A 17,869-nucleotide genomic window follows, 5' to 3' on the forward strand; every position below is an offset into this window, starting at 1 on the left:
CCCATACGCTCAAGTCACACAACCACTGCGCAATGTCCCTTAGCTCACCCAGTCACATTTCTTGATACCCGCCAGCTCGGCATTCAACTCGGCAGTATAACCGTTCTGACCTTACAGTCCTGACAAACCAACGTGATTGCGCATTAGTCCTAGTGTATTAATCAAGGGACAATTGAACAGCACGTGTGCGACCGAGTCGACGCACCAGCGACCAGCAAATCAAACGGGTCAGTGAAACAGAACGAAGGTCACGCCGCGCGGGGTCGACGGATGAGTGAGTCATGAACGCCACGTGATCACGTCCGCACGTGGAGGCACGTGGCGCGCCCCGTGTGATCGCCACCTAAGGCCACGGGACACTGCCGCCACGTGATTGGACGTGCGGACCACGTACCACGATCCCTGCCGGGTGCTGTCACGTGGCTCCTCACACGTGGCGCCAGTCCACGCGGCACGTGGCCCTCCCAGCACCTCAGGCCCACCTTTGGCGGCTCCCTGTTGCCTACATGGGCCTGCCGCGGCCGCGGCCGGCCGGCGGGCCGCCCTCGCCGCCCGAGCGCGGGTTCTTGATCGTTTCGTCGACTGAGAGTACCAGGCAGGCAGCCTCGCTGGCGGCGGTGAGAGCGTTGACGCGCACAATGGCCGGCTCCCAGACGCAGGCGGCCAGGTTATCAGCCACGTCCTCGTTCTGAATGTCGACGCCGAACCAGAGACCAGACTCTGTGGAGGGGAGGGGACGGTCAGTGAGCGGATAGCGAACAGAAGACGAGCGGAGAGCGAACAGAAGACAGCGAACGGATAGAAGGGAGGGGAAGGGTACGACAAATGGGGTGGCGAGGTGTGCCGGTTACTGCCTTGACTGTAGCTGGCGGAAGGCTAGATTGAAACGTCTTGGAGCGGTGCAGCTGTATGCACTAACGAAACGGCGCCAATGTGACTGCTAATGACTGTGATGAATACCAATGGAGTGTTTTTCACGGAGTGTGCTTTTACCGATAGCATGTTCGCAACACATAAGAAAGCGTAAGTGAAATGCAGTCATGTTATCTTCGGGAAAACACGCATTGGTGACACAATCTATTGACTTAGCTTGGTCTTTGAACTGTTCTCAAACACCAGGCATATCATAGACCGTCCGCTCTCCGCCCTCCAAACCTCCCCTGAACGTCCGCCCGCCGCCTCAGGCCTCACCCTGTGCGTGCGTGTGCCGCAGCTTGTTCAGAATGTTCGTGGAGTCGAAGCCAGCGTTATCACAGAGCTGGCGAGGGATGATCTCCAGCGCCCGCGCCAGACAGTCCATCAGTAGCTGCTCCTTGCCGGCCACGGTGCGGGCGTGCTGGCGTAGATAGCGCGACAGCTCCATCTCGATCGCACCGCCGCCTGACGGGGGTGAGAGGGAAGTGGTCAGAAGGGGCAGAGGGACTGGATGAGGGTCGAGGCACTAGTCATGGTATCACTGGCTAAAACATGACTGAAAGACACAACGGCAAAGAAGTGTCAAAATGTGGGGGAAGCCAGTCGCCGAACGGTCAAACGAAATAAAAGAGGAAAATGGCAATACAACACAATTATTTCACATATGTGACCCCGCAACATTCGTAACCATTATCCTGAAGCTCTCCTGATAGTTTGATCAGGTGAAGATGTTGCACCACCACACATTCACCTAACTTTATTCGCTATAGGACAGTGCAGTTCGTAGTTCGCCATGTTTCCTAGCTGCAACCTTCCCACCGACTGTCCTGCCGAGCGATTGCCCCTCTCACCGGCCACAACGCTGTCGTTTTTGATGGCGCGCCGCACGATCATGATGGCGTCGTGCAGGGACCGTTCCGTCTCCTCTAGGAACTGCTCCGAGCCACCGCGGAGGATCAGCGTGCACGTCTTGGCCAGAGGGCACTCGCTGAAGAAGTTATACCTGGTGGAGGGACGGGGGAGCGTTAGACAAAGCACGTCTTGGCCAGAGGGCACTCGCTGAAGAAGTTATACCTGATGGGGGGGGGGGGGAGGGTTAGACAGAGCACGTCTTGGCCAGAGGACACTCGCTGAAGAACTTATACCTGATGGGGAGGGAATGGAAGATTAAACAGGGCACGGATGGACAGAATTAGGTACAACACTCAACAGGCTCGAAAGAAAATGTTGCGGAAAAAATGTACCAACAGATGGGAAAAGAAGCATCGTTTCATCCAAACATTAGAGTTGCACTTGAATGTAAATCACAATATGAAAAGGACATTCTGTCCCACTTTTCTATTTCTTCTCGTCCAACATTGTCAACACATCATAGCCCTCTATCCTCCCCAGCCACCCTCTCTGCTTCCCTATCTCCATCTCTCCTCCCTGCAAAATAGTCACCGCCGTCTCTGCCTTCCACTATCATCAGCCCACCTCTTCCTCCTCCCCTCTATCCTCTTCTCTCCCCTCCTCCACTCCCTACTAACCTCTCGCCGCCGACCTGGCGCTCCTCGAAGCTGCCACACTGGCCGAGCACGCCATCTCCGAGGTCGTGCGCCGTGGTGACAATGCTGCCGCCGCAGGCCTTCATGGTGCGCTTCAGGTCGTCCTCGGGTACCCGGCCGGCGCAGAACATGTCTCGGTCGGCGAAATACTGGGTGGCCACGTCGCCGATCGGCAGACGGGACAGCACCACCTGAGAAGAGGGCGGGGGGGGGGGTGAGAGTTTACTCGGCAGCACCACCTGAGAGAGGAGTGGGGGGGGGGGGGGCGGGGGGACGGGGCACTGGTGGTACAGGGTTGAACGAGCTTCAAATACCGACGGAGGTAGTATGCCATGGGGCAGTTAAAAATCTAATATATCGTCAAAGAATAGAAACGTAAATAAAAGAAAAGGTAAAAGCTCAAAAATGCTACAAAAAAAAAAAAATCAGCGCAGCGGCTAAAAATGCGAAGCTAACTCTCCAATAAAGTTAAACTATAAATCAGACGACTGCAACTGTGTACATACAGGAAGTAAAAATTCCCGCAGTCGTCAACCCATCCAAGGCGCGTCCCTCCCTGACGCTCTGGCACCCTCCCCCCCCCCCCGCCCCCCGTCGAGGGAGAAGCCCTCCATACAGGGCTTTGCGCTGTGTCCCACCTTGGCGCCGGACTTGTGGATCCGCTCCAGTTTGTCGTAGAGGATGTCCCACTCGGCGTCCACCACTCGCTGGTACTCCTGAAGGGGAGAGCAATGGCACATCAGTCAGGTACAGCGCACGAAACGCTGAGTGGTAGAATACGACAGTCAGAATTAGTCCCACACAAAGTCAGAAGCATCCAAAAAATATAACTCACGAGATGTTCGTCAAAGAAAGGTGAAAGGACAGTTGGACGTAATAAGACACAGCTTCAGAGTGAATACTGACACAGTGAAGTCTAAAGCAACGTCAGCCGCGCCCAACACATCACCATGTTCTACAAATATATAGTCTGACCCTGTCAGCTGTACAATGAAGCACTTCACCACAGTTTAACTAGGGTGTGGCACGCATTATTCAGGCACATAACTCCCACCAGACGATGATTCCCTGACCTATCTGATCTGCCACTTCTCCTTCGCTGGCGCCCTTACCTAAATGCCGTCGAGCCAATAGCGGCGGAACACCTTCAATTAAGGGGGGGGGGGGGGCACTGTTGACTTTTAGTCCCATTATTTTCATGCAACGCCAATAGGGCTAATGTTAAAATGTCAAAATCGAAGGGGGGCACGGTGCCCCGGTGCCCTCCCCGTTCTGCCGCCTATGCGTCGAGCTTACCTCCCAGCTATCGCCTGCACGTTGCAGAGCTTGGCTCTCAGTCCTCACCTGAACATTGTCGAGCCGGACCTCGGCGTTGTCCCGCTCAGCCTTCAGTTCCAGCTCAATCTGCAGCATGGCGATCTTGGGGTTCTTGTAGGACTTGGGCTGCATCTCGAACCCGGCGTACGAGAACGTCTTCTTGAAGGCCACACCGGCCACCAGCTCCGAGTCCTGGAGAGGGATAAGGACGGTCAGAGGGTCAGAACACGAGTCTGTTCCGTAGCTCAGTTGGTAGAGCGCTGGACTCCCGGTAGTGAGAGTCGGGTTCGAGTCGCTCCGACGCTCGATATTTGAGACTCCTGACGGGGATGGTCTGCGGTTGGCGGGAGCAGCCGCAGCAGTTGAAGGTAAATGAGTGGGACAGGCCGTGTCCGGCTTTGACGAGCAAGGTTGACTTCAGCATCTAAATTCTCCCGGTACCCGGAATTGCACGATAGGACGGTAGGGGTCGGGATCTCCGAAACAAACTCTGCTTAGCGTGGGTCCAGGCTCTGTCAATCTGTCCTTTCAAACATTCTAGCAACATTCATAAAAAGCCCCTCTATTCGCTCTGCACCTCCACTACTCTACCTTCTCCTCCTCTCTCTCTCCTCATCTGCTCACCTCTAGCGCGCCTCCCTGGACCTGTTTGATGCCGATCATGTTGAGAGGCAGCAGGCTGTCCAGCGACAGCACCGCGTCCACGGCCATCTTGGAGAAGAACTCCTTCTGCTGGTGAATCAGCTTGGACATGAGAGCCGTGCTGGCGCACTTGCGCAGCAGCTCGTACTTCTCGGCGTCGCCGCTGCTGCCAGATACCTGTCCAGGGGCGCGGGGAGAGGTAAGTATATAGCCACATATTTTGTATTTGGTCATTTGCTGATTTCACGAGCCATGACTGCTGAACGAAACAAGGGCCTTGTTCAAGTGTCCGCGGCCGCCGCGGTAAAAAAGGCGGGGCTTAGCTAACGACCAATCAGGCGAGACACAAAGGGCAGTTCCCGCCGTCCTGATTGGTCACTAGCTAAGCCCCGCCTTTTTGACCGCGGGAGCTGCGGCGGTCGCAGACACTTGAACAGGCCCTGGTTTCCAACTGATTTACCAGCCTACCTACATATTTACAGTACAGCACATTTGGGATACCTGCAGAAAAAAAAAATAGGAAAGTGCGCGTCCTATCCATTTCAACAGATTCCTTCCCATCAAGTCAACAAGTCAAGTCAACCTTCCCATCTCCTCTTACCTGTATCGCCCCCTCTCACATCCTTCCACAGACCACAACCGAGCATTCCTCGATGCCGGTACCGGGGCCCATTCACCCACCTTGACTGCCACCTCGTGGATGCGCTTAATCATCATCTGGGTGCCTTTTCGGACGGCTCGGATGATGATCTGCGGGTGGACGCCCTCCTCGACGTACGGTTTCACCTGGCGCAGAAACTCTCCGGCCAGCAGCACCACGCTCGTCGTGCCGTCTCCGACCTGGGGGCAGGGGTGGGGGTCAGCGAGATAAGGTGCGGAAGGCGGAGACGGGAGGCGAGTGGGTGCCGCTGATTGAGCTGAAAAATGCCTCGGATATTGAACCCAAAAAACAAAATGATACCACTACTGTACCCTGTACCCAGTACCCATGCAGTAGAAAAGTAATCTATAACAGAACACGAGAGGTGCAGTATGCTGTTATGTTAGAACGTTATTAGCGAAAAGGACAGTTCGCGTATCGAGTAGCCAAAGAACAACACAAGAAATATTGATGAGTAAAACAGCCAGCATCAAAATAAACATATCTTTATAATGTAAACAAGGACACAACCACTAAAAATGATCGGTGCGAAAAAAGAGGCAACAAAATACATTAACCCTCGCCCGTATGGGGGTCGAACGGACCCCCCCCCATGGTTTTTCGCGAATAACTCGCGTAAAAAGCGGCCGATCGCGACGAAACTTTCAGTACCCTCGCGTTAATCAATTTTACACCTACCCTGAAAATTTCATGACCCTGACACAAATGACCTTTGACCTATGACCTACTTTTCGAGACCATGTTTGGCCGGAATCACGATTCGTCGTATGTCGGCTCGCATTAGCCGCGCGTTTGCAGTCTTTTCGTGGTTTCAAGCGTTCAAACTTGTGATATGATGTTGCCCCCATGCATCAGGGTGGGTGTCAAGGTCACCTGAAGGTCAGGTCAGGTCAATGACCTTTGATGACCTCGGTTCACTTTTTCGAGTTTTACATGTTTCTAGGCCAGTTTTTGGAGCTGAATTCGAATTTAGCAACCATATGAACATTTACGAAGTAGTTTTGGTGACTTCGTAACATGTTTCGAAGCTGTAGGAGGCGGTTGACACCTACTAGGAACACCCGGCAGGACCCCTACTGGTTGACCTGACCTGACCTGACCCGACCTGGACTAAATGGATGAAGACATCATCTGTGATCAAAACTAACATGATATTGATTGATTGATTGATTGATTGATTGATTCATATTTTATTTATAAAAACGTTTATATAAAATTTGTGATCAGCACCCCGATAAACCCCATAGCAGCCACACTTTACGACGTTCTAACAGGTCCCGATATTCCCGACTTTTGGGTCATTGACCTGACCGTCAACCGATGACCTGGGACCTTAAAATTGGGTATCATCGGCTTCCTTTCGTCACGGGCAACACGCTCGTTTTTTCCGCGAAGCTCTAGCTCGATCAGGGGCGAAACGGCAAGGGGTGCCAACGGACCCCCCCCCCTTATACGTTCGCGGCTGGAAAAACACCAATACGGGCGAGGGTTAATAAGCACAGCAACTAACGTGAATGTCTTTCAATCAAACGTCGATCCCTTTTGCCAAGTCCTGTCACCAGTCATCCCCCTCCCCTCCCCTTCCCCAGTTACCTCGGCGTCCTGGCTGCGCGCGATGTCGACCAGCGTCTTGGCGGCCGGGTGCACCACGTTCAGCAGCTTCATGATGGTGGCGCCGTCGTTGCTGATGGTGGCCTTGCCGTTCTCGGTGACAATAAGTTTGTCCATGCCGCGCGGACCGAGCGTGGTGCGCACGGCGTCCACCACGGCGCAGCAGGCGTTGATGTTGGAGATGAGCTGCGGCTTGCCCTGGCTGGTGTCGGTGCCCTCCCGCAGCAGGATAATTTGCGGCTGCTACAGGGGGAAATGGGAGAAGTGAGAGGCAGATATTCACAGGGAGCTCTTGTGCTGTAACACTAACCCGGTTTACATAGCATATTTCACGAGGCTCTAGCACGTTAATTTGGCGATAATTTCGATGCAGTGGTCTTCAAATATTTAGAGGGGATCATTTTGTAAATTGTTAAGCACCATTGGCATCTTTTGCAACATCACGGACGGAGATATAAGCTTGCAACAAACCCTATGTAAACGCGTCTACTTATACTAATAAATAAATATCAGGCTATAGAACAACATTCTCTAATAGGAACACTGACATGTGTTAAATTGCTAGCCTGTTTTGTGCATCAGTTCAACCTTCATCTAAGAAATAAAAACTAATTACAAAAATGCAGTAGAGGTTCTTGTGTCAGCATGAAGCAATGCATCTCACCATAGATGAAAGCAGCACAAAGTGGAAAAACTTTGACTACCATTCCAGTGTACCTATCCCTGAAATTACAATGCAGATATACGGCCAATGGAACATATCACAAAAATCCCAGCTTACCATTTTTAGATGCTTGTGAGGTACTTATTTATTAGATCACCACTGAGCTTCCTGAAACACAACAATACACCAAAATTCAAATAAATACAGAGTGAATTCATACCAACCACTCAATCATTTAGTTTTAATAGGTACTGAATGTGATAGTTCACCGACATCTTAGATGTAAGATATCAGGTAAAGGACCTTCAAATCACACATAACCAATGACCGCTGATTAGAATGGCAAGCCAGAGGATCACAAGGACCCAGTCTACAAAATGTGACAGGGTTCAATGAGATCTTGTTGGGGCACACTCTCAGGGCATGAGCAGAGATTGGGGCCAGGGGCGTCGCCACGGTCATCAAACTTGTACAGACACATTCCGTCGGCCACCACATTCGTCAAAGGTCTTAACTCCAAACAACGTTAGTAATATCTACATGGCACCGAAACGTCTTGCGTTTTCCAGGTGAGACCTCCACCCTTAGCGCGGAGACAGGCATGGAAGACTTTGTTGAACATCTCCGCATGGCGTGGAGTAATCCCGCAGTGGGCTCCTGCCCACTGCGGGATCGAGGGAAATGAGAGATCGGAGGGCTGTTCACGGGCACTGTGTGCGGTCGGACCATACACAGCATCCGAGCTCCGCCCACTGCGTCCCTACGTCAGCCTTCCGTCACCGCACACAGCGACCGCTGTGACCGGTCGGGACTGGCCACAGCGGACCGTCCACCGCACGCAGCCGTGACGTCAGAACCGCCTAGGTACCCATCCCCTACGCCAACGCCTGCTGCACACACTGCACTCAGCAGTTTACGGTGCCCGTGAACACCCCTCGGACGCCCGCTCGCTAACTCGGCCAGTTCATTATGCGGCCTAGCGTCAATATAGCGCTACAACCGGTGCGATTTCCTATTCAAGTTACTCTTCGGGAGCACTTTACAGCTCCCCATCGCCGGAGAGACCGAGGGACGCCGTTTCGGTGCACCAGATGAGGGAGGGCCAATGGGGCCGCTCGCTTCAGTACATACATACGTGCACCGAATCGGCCGTCTCCCTCCCGCGGCGTGCCAGCAGTGCCCGGACAAGCGGTGCCCGCACAAGAGGCTGATGTGCTGGAGCACGTGCTGCTCCGCTGCCCGGTCCTCGCCGGCGCCCGCCAGCCTCGAACACACTGCTCCGCCGAATCTCGTAACCCCGGAACTTCCGACCCGGGCCTTGTTGCACGGCACACTACAGTGCACCACGTGCATTGTGGTATTGGGTATCCATGGAAACCAACTAATTTGGATGCTCAAATATGGGAGAGCGTCCATGGCCCTAGAATGCTCTGTCTGGTTGATATAGCCATGGTCAATAAATGTACCTACACTTTATGTTAAGGTGGCTTAATTTTGGCGCAAATAGGCACCTAAGTTTTGGTGCAAATCATGCAGAAATTTCAGCCTAAGATCAATCACACCAAAGTGTGGTGCATGAGGGTCTCACGGGTGTCCGACATAGTGTGCTGATGTTTTAGTCTGGAGTAAGGCCCAACTGCATCATCATCAGGGACAGTCTGTCACATTTGTTTGACCAGAACACTATCTTCTTTATGTTACCTTGATTAAAATAGAATTTAGTAAAAAAAAACTGGCCAAATTTAATTACTTCAAACAACTCAATTAGCACACGTAGCAACATATCAATGCCTGTTATATGTTATAAATGATATCTTTGAGGAATGATGACATCTAACATTATTTAAGCTGCCCCGAGACTATGCACCATTTGAGGACAGGAAGCAAGCTGCCCAGGTGCCAAAGTACCAAGGAAAACTGCCCTATTTAAAGCAGAATTCCAGCCACCCCAAGCGGTACGTCTGGGTGCTGTCACATTTTTTAGGCCGGTCCATGTGGACTGATTTTCTTAAAGGGACCCTCCCACCTTCAAAAAAGTTAATGAATTGGCATGAAAGTGATGTCGCTCGGTTCAGAAAGAGCAAAAACGAATATCTACCAAATTTCATCGCAAAATATTCACCGGTTTTCAAGATATTAGACTTTTACTTTTGTTTACTTTTTGGGATCTCCGCTGTTCGTAGCGACTTTATTTGAAAGTGCGGCATTTGATGCGCGCAAAGCAGCATATACCACCGCGTGCTACAAAACGTTTTAATCAAACATTTAAAAATCGTTAGATATCTGCGATGACGTCACACATTCAGAGGGGTATTCCTATGCATTAGCCCCTCTGAATCAAAATGCTGCAATTTTGAAATTCAATATTTCCGATTTAAGGCATTTCTCGATGTTGTGAGTGCCGAAACCGGTAATTGTGAGACAGGGACCCTATTTTGGCTATCTCAACTCAAATCTAATGTTAAGGTGGGAGGGTCCCTTTAAAAACAATGGTCATCAACAATAATTTATTTATTTATTCGATGTCATGGAACAACTGGCGAATTGACGCCCAGTAACAGTCCATAGCAGTTATACGTTCGGAGCAGTGTAAACATTGCCTTTAGTCTTTCGTCTCTTACACATACAATAATGGTTGAAGTGTATGAAAATTGCCTATACCATAAAACTTGCGGGCTCGGGACTGATGCCGGCGAGACAAAGCACGTGACGTGACGACTGCCGCTGGAGTGAAATTAGTAAAATGAAAAATGACAAGCCTCAAACAACGTCACCCAGACGCAAAGACAATAATGCTTCATAACACATGTACGATAAATCACACACTGTCCCTACAGTAAAATAAAAATAAAATAACTCACCGGAGCCGGTTCAGCAAGGCGGGGCAGGGAGCGATTTGTTCTCGCACGTTCCTAAGGCACGCGCTCACAGGCCTGTTCAGAGGTGGCCACTGAATGCAAAATAAAAAATATGAAACCCTCGTTGCCTAGCAACTGACTGGTTAGCTGAGTGGTTGCTGGGTAACAATTAAGTGAAGAGTATAGACAGGTTTTATCGAACATTAGACGCAAGACATCCATGCAGATGCATGAAATGCGCATGAGAGACATTTGTGACAGGAAAGCAACTACTAAATAATAAGTGTGCCTTGTACAGCCTTAGTAGCTGGCTTACTCCCCTTACACATCCACTAAGAACTATAAATTTATCAAAGGTATATATTAAAATACAAAAGGTACATAATTTATAATCAAAACACTGCTGAGAGGGAACAGTTTACAGCACACTAAACGCGTCAAGTTTTTTATTCTTATTTCGGTTTTCCACATTAGTCAACGTAGACAGGATTCTTCTTGTTCTGGCGATGAAAATCACTGAATCACAAACATTGTAAGAACCTGACAAGTTTCATTCCCTCACAGAGTGCAAAAATGACCCTTTTCTCGATACCCTCCCGCCATACCATCCATACGCCATAAACGATTATATGGTTTTATTGGTACAAATTGACATAGCACATTGTGAATGATTCTCTCCATTATCCTAATAGAAGAACTCGCGTTAGAAACTTCACAATACGTTCGGCCGGTCGTCCCTATACCGCGCAGCCGCCGGGGACGCCACGCACGCGCGAGAACAAATCAGCGGCGCGCGCCCAAAACCGGGTCGGCGCCTGCCCGCGATAAAAATATGGTTAGCCGAATTAGCAGCGTCAGCACCTCTCAGCTCAGCGCCCTCCCCTCCCCCGCTCCACCGAGTCCGTATATGGCAGCCCAGCGCCCTCACGCCTAGTTTGTGCTAGTAATGTCTCTGCCGGCCGCCAGAGGCAGCCGCGGCGCTCGGCGAAGGCAGCGCTCCCGCGGAGCCTCCGCGGCAGGTGGCGCGCCGCACCGCACCTCCGACCGCGCTGGCGCGCTCAACATGTGCGCTTGGCGCGCCAGTTCTGCACGGAAACGGCGACGCTGTACGCTCCGCGCCGGCCACATCAGCTTGCAGTCACTGGGAGAACGCCGACTCGTACTCTAACAAACGCCAAGAGTGTTAAACGCGCGAGGCGGTAGGCAGACGGCTACACACGCATCGGCGACGGATCAGCGCGTTACTCAGCCACACACATCAACAAGCTCTCACGGCCACTCGCGCATAGCTCTCACAGCGGCGTCAGGCGGGGCGGGGCAGCTCTCCGTCTCCGTACAACATTCCCCGCGCGTAACAAACATGTATCAAATCTGCCAGCGGCCGCCGCGGCGCCGCGTCAGGGGAGGGAGGGGGCGAACGGGGGACGGCGCGGCACCGGACGCCTAGCAGACGGCACGGGTCGTGTCGGCACAGCGCGTCCGTCAGTCCGTCAGTCTGTCCGTCTGTCGACCCGTCCGTCTGTCCGTCCGTTCTACGGTCCGTCAGCTAAAGCCCATCTCGGCTGCGTCCGCCGCGCACGCTCACAGAAGGCTGCACTGTTTCCTCTTCTTTTTCTGGTGCGGCTGCGGGCACAGCACCGCTCGAATGGCCTCGTCGAACACCGTCTTGAGGCCCTTCTGCGTGAGCGCCGAGCACTCGAGGTACTTGACAGCGTTGATCTCCTTTACCATGGCCAGACCCTGTGGGCAGATATTGATAGGCGTTAATGGGGAAGCTGCGAGGGCAACAGGGGGATAATGCGGAACCGTGGAGCACCAGGGGTCACGGGAGTGGTCCCTGGTAGGGAGGACAGGGATGAAAAACTGATAACGGAAAGTTTTGAAAGCTGTCACAGGTCATTTAAATACCTATAATTAAAAAGATTAGTAAAAGGAAAACTAAGAGGGCGAGTCCGACGATAATCACGATTCACGAACCATAAGGCAGACAGACGCGAGGATGGGTCGGATGACGAATATCATCAGTCGCCGTGAAGTCGGTATCAGGATTTTCATATTTGGTTTTGCATTCTAACATCTTCCATTTTCACACACTAGAGTTGGATTCGAGTTTCTAACCACTGACATCAGCAACCGGATACGAATCATCCGGAGGACATTAATGTAAACAAACGGATATCATCTTCGACCACGTCCAACAAAGAATCGGCCACTGTAACGTACTAAGGATGATATAAATGCTGATATCATGACGTCATCCAGTGAAAGAGGCCGCTACCAATCCACGGCGACGGTAAAACATCGAAAAATAAACTAAAGAAAGCCCGAAGATAGGAAGTTGGGCCTTTTGCAGCAATGGAAACAGCTTGAACACCAAATATGCATAATTAATCCAAGAAACATTCACGAAATATGTGAGAGATCAATAAATAAAACTTATAACTACTATCACTACTATTAGGAAGGCATCGATAGAGCACAAAAACTGAAAAACACAAACACTCAGCTACCACTCAGCTACAGACAGCAGGATAACGTTAAAGATAACGATAACATGAATAAAACATGTGATCAAGAACAACGAAAAAGATAAGCCGATCAAACTATGCTAATAGGAGTGTAAAAATAGTACAAAAAGTATGCATAGGTAATAGGTATGTGCACCACACAGCAATGTAATGGTCAATGGACAAGTACATCAGATGTCAAAACACACTCTGGCGAGGCTTTCGAAACACGAGACAATGACCGTAAAATAATAATCTAATTGGATTCCTATTCAAAATCTACAGACTTCCATGCCCTGTGAAGGAGGCCACGGTCAACACTTCGTACTAAAATATAAATTACAACAAACAACAGAAAAATGCGCAACACGGAATCAAAATCGGGTCATTCAGAAAACGCGCCACGCAAAAGTAGCTTTCAACAAAACTGGTGTAGTCAGCATCAACAAAACGAAAGACACTACAAGCAAACACTTCAAACTCATTGTTTTGTTAAGAATACAAAAATAAATAGGTGCAAAAGGGTACGGACGGAAAATATCTGAAAACTAAAAATAATAAACATCCGTCCTCCTCAGGAAACAAGCCACACTAGCTGAGTGAGTGTTCATCTAGGTCTGACGACATGCACGTGCCATAAGTGACGAGGTTACAGCTAAAGCGCAGAGTCTTCACACGAGGTGGCCGCAGTAGGGCTAGTCAACGAGGCTAGGTGCAGGGTCAGACGACGCGAGGAGAAACACGATCATACGCGGCCATCCGGGGTAAAAAATAACAACAACCAACAGAAAATACCGACAAACCGATAACACAAAACATTATAGAGGTGCGTCACAGTCATGTGCATCTCGCAGCGGCATGCCTCGGTGCCAGCGGAACACTCGGACGGACCAACACAGAAACACACACCATGCGCTCAGTACCCGTGGCGCCATCTATGTCGTGTCGGCCGGCTACAGTGGCGCCGCCTATAGCACGGTGCAGGCGCGCCGCTTTCGCTTCAATGGCAGTGGGAACAGCACGGCCCGGATGGCCTCGTCGAAGACGCTCTTGAGGCCCTTCTGGGTGAGCGCCGAGCACTCGAGGTACTTTGATGCGCGCACCTCCTTGGCCATGGTGAGACCCTGCAGCAGCGGCGGCCGACGATGGGAGAGAGGCGACAGCGGCGGCAGAGAGAGGCGGTGGATTGTGGCCATGAGCCGACAACAACCGTGGCAACACGGATAGACTTTTTGGAGGAACAGGAAAAATATGACATTAGGCACAGCCGCACAGGTAATCCGGAGTTATTATACCGATGAAACATGTACAGATAAAAATGCAATACAGAAAGTTCACTGCCCTAATCAAACAAACATTTGAGCAAAAGAAAAAATGAGCGCACTGATTGTCTTATGACAACCAACGAGCGCGAATCCTGCCATCCCTCTTCCTCAATCCCCCCCAAACAACGACCCCAATAGTTTCTCTGCCGCACGCGCCATCCCGCTACTGTACAACGCACTGACGCAGTGACCAAGCGTGCTGTCCAGTATTGATGAGAACTGGCCCTGTCTGTGCGAGCGGGAACGAGACTGGGCGGCTGCAGATCCCTGCGATAAGCGAAGTGGCGCGCAAAAAACGGGGACCCGGGCCGTATCGGTCGCGCCAAATAACAGATCGAGGCTGACGCACTGACGCAACTGTGTGGGAGACTGATGAATGGGGCAGACTGCAGACTAGATGTGGGGAAGAAACGAGAGGAGAGGAGAGGAGAGGAGAGGAGAGGAGAGGAGAGGAGAGGAGAGGAGAGGAGAGGAGAGGAGAGGAGAGGAGAGGAGAGGAGAGGAGAGGAGAGGAGAGGAGAGGAGAGGAGAGAGAGGAGAGGAGAGGAGAGGAGAGGAGAGGAGAGGAGAGAGAGAGAGAGAGAGAGAGAGAGAGAGAGAGAGAGAGAGAGAGAGAGAGAGAGAGAGAGAGAGAGAGAGAGAGAGAGAGAGAGAGAGAGAGAGAGAGAGAGAGAGGGAGGGAGGGAGGGAGGGAGAGAAAGCGAGTGCGTGCGTTTGCTCAGATTGATACCCCCCCCCCCCCCCGGCCCTCACTATACCACGGGAATATCGTGAACAAACGGCACTATCAGCCCCCCCCCCCTCCCCCAGTGGACGAGGGACCGCCAGTAACTAGCCACTAGACCACGGTCACAGATTATGGGGGGGGGGGCAGAGGTAGACAGCTGGCGCCATTTTGCGGTACGAGCCTCACAATGACCCTCCTAAGCGAGTGCAGGCCCAATGTCAAGCTACGCCGAGTGTCCAACGACGTCAAGCGATATGAACAAAACAAACGTGATTAGATGGTACTTCATGTAAGCTTTCAGCGCACATACGGAGCTTACGAAGTTCTTAGCCATATCAAGCTAGATAAAAGCTTGCAATTAGAATCAAGAGTGGTTGAAGCTGATTGCTGTGAGCTTACTTAAAATGTAAGGCAGTATAAAAACGGCCACATGCTCAACAATATGGATGTAACTTATCGCCAACACGGTAGGTACACTATTATATCGGTTTCCGTCAAAACAAAGATAGCCTGTGCCGTGGCAAAAGGTGCGACTTTCTTCCTTTCTCAGTATGTTTCAACGCGTGCCCCGATCATGTTCACTGTTCAGGGCACCTGACCATATCAGATTATCTCGATTGAAGGTAACAGTGGATACCTTCACACTGAGTTGAACTTTCAGCTACTAATAAGTGCGGCAGAATATGTGAAACATATAATTTCTCTTATTGCCGATACATTAAACAATGTTGAGTGACTGGCTTATAACTGATAAGCTATCAACCGACATTTTCCTCTTGTCGCTCCGCGGCCCAGAGGTTAATTTGGTGGTAAGTGTGTGTAACGCGCCCACCACATCTCACACACGTCGCTTTGTTACGATCGGACGGCTGTATCCGCCGCAGTGCGGGTTGACAATGCAAACACCCAAAAATCAGCTGACGGCGATCCTCAAGCTCACGCATCCGTCAGCGTGCGCTCGGTAACGACAGAAGTGTCCCGACTTCGGTCGCTGAGGGCGATAAGAGTTCACAATCGTTCGATAATAAGCCACCGATACTGACTCGGCCTTGAGCTACGGTCCTGAAGATGGCTTGTCGATTACGTGGCCGTTTCGGCAAGGACCATCCGGCCAACGATGAATTGTTTGTGAACTGTTTGTGTTAGTTTATTGATTTTTTGCGTAGAACTTGTTTTCCGCTTTTTGTACGCTGGTGCTTTAGTTGATCAGGTCATCGTGGTTTCTTGTAACAAACATTGTGCGTCATATGTGAGGATGGCCGTTTAATCAAGTAGCTTACTAAAGTTTACTAAAGGGAACAACCGAAAAAAACTGTTTGCGAACGGCTTAGTACGGACTCGACTAAATTCGCACCGGTTGTTGAGTAACAACACAATCTTCCGCGGAGCACAGGGCGCAATAGTGCGCCTGGAAATAGCTTTCCATTGAGGCATCCGTAGTTCAATAGGCGCATTTTTGCCGATGTAGACGAGAATGAAGTGAAAAATGTCCGCACTTTCGAGGCTTTGGGCGAGACGTCGGTTCTATTAGCAACGGTCGACCCCCATGTGTTCCGTTCTTAGCATCTTCAAAGCGATATGAGCTGCACACTGAAACTAGCCAGTGAATGGAGTACGCGATCCACGGTTACATACATATGTTGAAATAAATACTGAATACCTACCCAATATCATATGTAAATCCCTGGTTGCTGCGTCAGGTTTAAGATTCATCATCGACACCCATGAACAGAACATTAGCAAACTACAAACAAAAATAATGACCGAAATATGCCACATAAATACCGTATCTACACATCCACACCACTAACTCACGACGGTCCCTTCCTCTAACCTTCCTCTAAGCCCCCACCTCCGCACCCCCCCCCCCCCCTCCATCCGCATCCTGTCCTGCAACCGTACACACACACCGTCCGTCCCCTTCCGCATACCCCCCCCCCCCACACACTTCCACACCAGTCTGTCCTGCAGTTGTCAGACGTCACCCTTTCCTTCCTCACCCTGTCCCGCTCAGCGTCTCACATACCTGCGGGTAGGTGATGGGCGCCAGCTTCTTCTCCTTCAGCTTCTCAATGGTGTCCTTGTCCTCACGAAGGTCCAGCTTGGTGCCCACCAGAATGATGGGCGTGTTCGGACAGTGGTGCCTGACCTCCGGGTACCACTGTAAACGAACAGACGTGCGCATCGGTCAGCCTGGGCGCGCTCAGTAGGCGGTAGGATGCCCACCCTTTTTGCCCCTCACCGTCACCCCACAGTGTCCTAAGGAGTGGGAGAGCTGTTTGGAAAGTACGGAGCTACGCGCAAAGTGACGGTGTTTGGCGGCACGGTTGGTAGGTCAATGGTTAGCGGTCGGGAGGCAGAGTTGTGCTTTGCAAGTTGGAATTAATTTTGGTAAACGACCCTGCAATCCATTGTTCAGTAATGAAGCTCAGCAACTGGAGCTTACACTGGATAAGTGTCTTGTGTGTTGGTGTTTAAACATTGCATGGCCTCTGCAGGTAGGGGACATAACCCATCCCCGCCCGTAACGGGAGCCCTCCCAGCAGCAGCAGCAACAGCACAACTCAGCGGCTCTGCCGCCCAGAATCTGAACACGTTCGTTCGCTCGTTCTTACACGATGCCGAGCCGGTCACCCACCTTGGCTCGCACGTTCTCAAACGAGGCCGGGTTTACAAGTGAGAAGCAGATTAAGAACACGTCAGTCTGGGGGTAGGAGAGCGGCCTCAGACGGTCGTAGTCCTCCTGGCCGGCCGTATCCCACAGACCGAGGTTGATGGGCTTGCCGTCCACCATCACATTGGCAGAGTAGTTGTCGAACCTGATGGACGGAACGGTGGCCGTCAGTGGCTTGAATGGGGGAGTGGGCATGGGGAGGAGACAGGAGACAGGGCGTGGTACAGAGCAGGGGGCCTAGAGAAATAATGCAATCGATAAGCAAGTCAATTGGGCATGCCCTTTGTATGATTTATAAAACAGTGCAAGGCATTAGAGTAACAGGACAGCCAGGCATATAAAACTTTGACCAAAGAGCATACTAAACAACCAAATGTAAGGGGCTTCATTGATAATATGCAGTCAATATCCATCTTTCTTT

At 51.2% G+C, this 17,869-nt stretch overlaps 2 protein-coding genes across 3 annotated transcripts; both read right to left on the minus strand.

Moving 5' to 3' along the window:
• Nucleotides 1-136: 136 nt before the first annotated feature.
• LOC122375833 (T-complex protein 1 subunit eta-like) lies at nt 137-10,374 on the minus strand. 2 transcript variants are annotated; one of them, XM_043355371.1, is made up of 11 exons: nt 10,219-10,374; nt 7,475-7,525; nt 6,676-6,936; nt 5,103-5,261; nt 4,404-4,598; nt 3,807-3,971; nt 3,101-3,178; nt 2,445-2,653; nt 1,767-1,918; nt 1,192-1,380; nt 137-720 (listed from the first exon to the last, which is right to left on the minus strand). In XM_043355371.1, exons 2-11 carry the CDS (start codon nt 7,475-7,477, stop codon nt 503-505), a joined length of 1,629 nt encoding a protein of 542 aa, XP_043211306.1. In that variant the 5' UTR covers nt 7,478-7,525; nt 10,219-10,374; the 3' UTR covers nt 137-502. The 2 variants fall into 2 exon arrangements, with proteins under 2 accessions (XP_043211306.1, XP_043211305.1); XM_043355370.1 differs by lacking the exon at nt 10,219-10,374 and adding an exon at nt 10,031-10,075.
• Nucleotides 10,375-10,835: 461 nt separating this feature from the next.
• LOC122375836 (ras-related C3 botulinum toxin substrate 1-like) lies at nt 10,836-17,658 on the minus strand. The gene is made up of 3 exons (XM_043355380.1): nt 17,413-17,658; nt 16,801-16,935; nt 10,836-11,955 (listed from the first exon to the last, which is right to left on the minus strand). Exons 1-3 carry the CDS (start codon nt 17,641-17,643, stop codon nt 11,797-11,799), a joined length of 525 nt encoding a protein of 174 aa, XP_043211315.1. The 5' UTR covers nt 17,644-17,658; the 3' UTR covers nt 10,836-11,796.
• Between the last annotated feature and the right edge of the window lie 211 nt (nt 17,659-17,869).

The sequence above is a fragment of the Amphibalanus amphitrite genome, unplaced genomic scaffold (genome assembly GCF_019059575.1).
Source record: "Amphibalanus amphitrite isolate SeventyFive unplaced genomic scaffold, NRLGWU_Aamphi_draft 001935F_arrow, whole genome shotgun sequence".
NCBI lineage: Eukaryota > Metazoa > Arthropoda > Thecostraca > Balanomorpha > Balanidae > Amphibalanus > Amphibalanus amphitrite.

What these genes read in the sequence shown, in the direction of transcription:
- LOC122375833 (XM_043355371.1), bottom strand. An exon ending in TCCGGCTCGACAATGTTCAG is followed by an intron (nt 3,179 to 3,806) that starts GTGAGGACTGAG and finishes TCTCCCCTTCAG; the next exon opens with GAGTACCAGCGAGTGGTGGA. An exon ending in AAACGACAGCGTTGTGGCCG is followed by an intron (nt 1,381 to 1,766) that starts GTGAGAGGGGCA and finishes CACCCCCGTCAG; the next exon opens with GCGGCGGTGCGATCGAGATG.
- LOC122375836 (XM_043355380.1), bottom strand. Translation starts at nt 17,643, where the DNA reads ATGCCCACTCCCCCATTCAAGCCACTGACGGCCACCGTTCCGTCCATC. An exon ending in TTGAGAACGTGCGAGCCAAG is followed by an intron (nt 16,936 to 17,412) that starts GTGGGTGACCGG and finishes GTTCGTTTACAG; the next exon opens with TGGTACCCGGAGGTCAGGCA. An exon ending in CGCCCATCACCTACCCGCAG is followed by an intron (nt 11,956 to 16,800) that starts GTATGTGAGACG and finishes ATCTGCCCACAG; the next exon opens with GGTCTGGCCATGGTAAAGGA.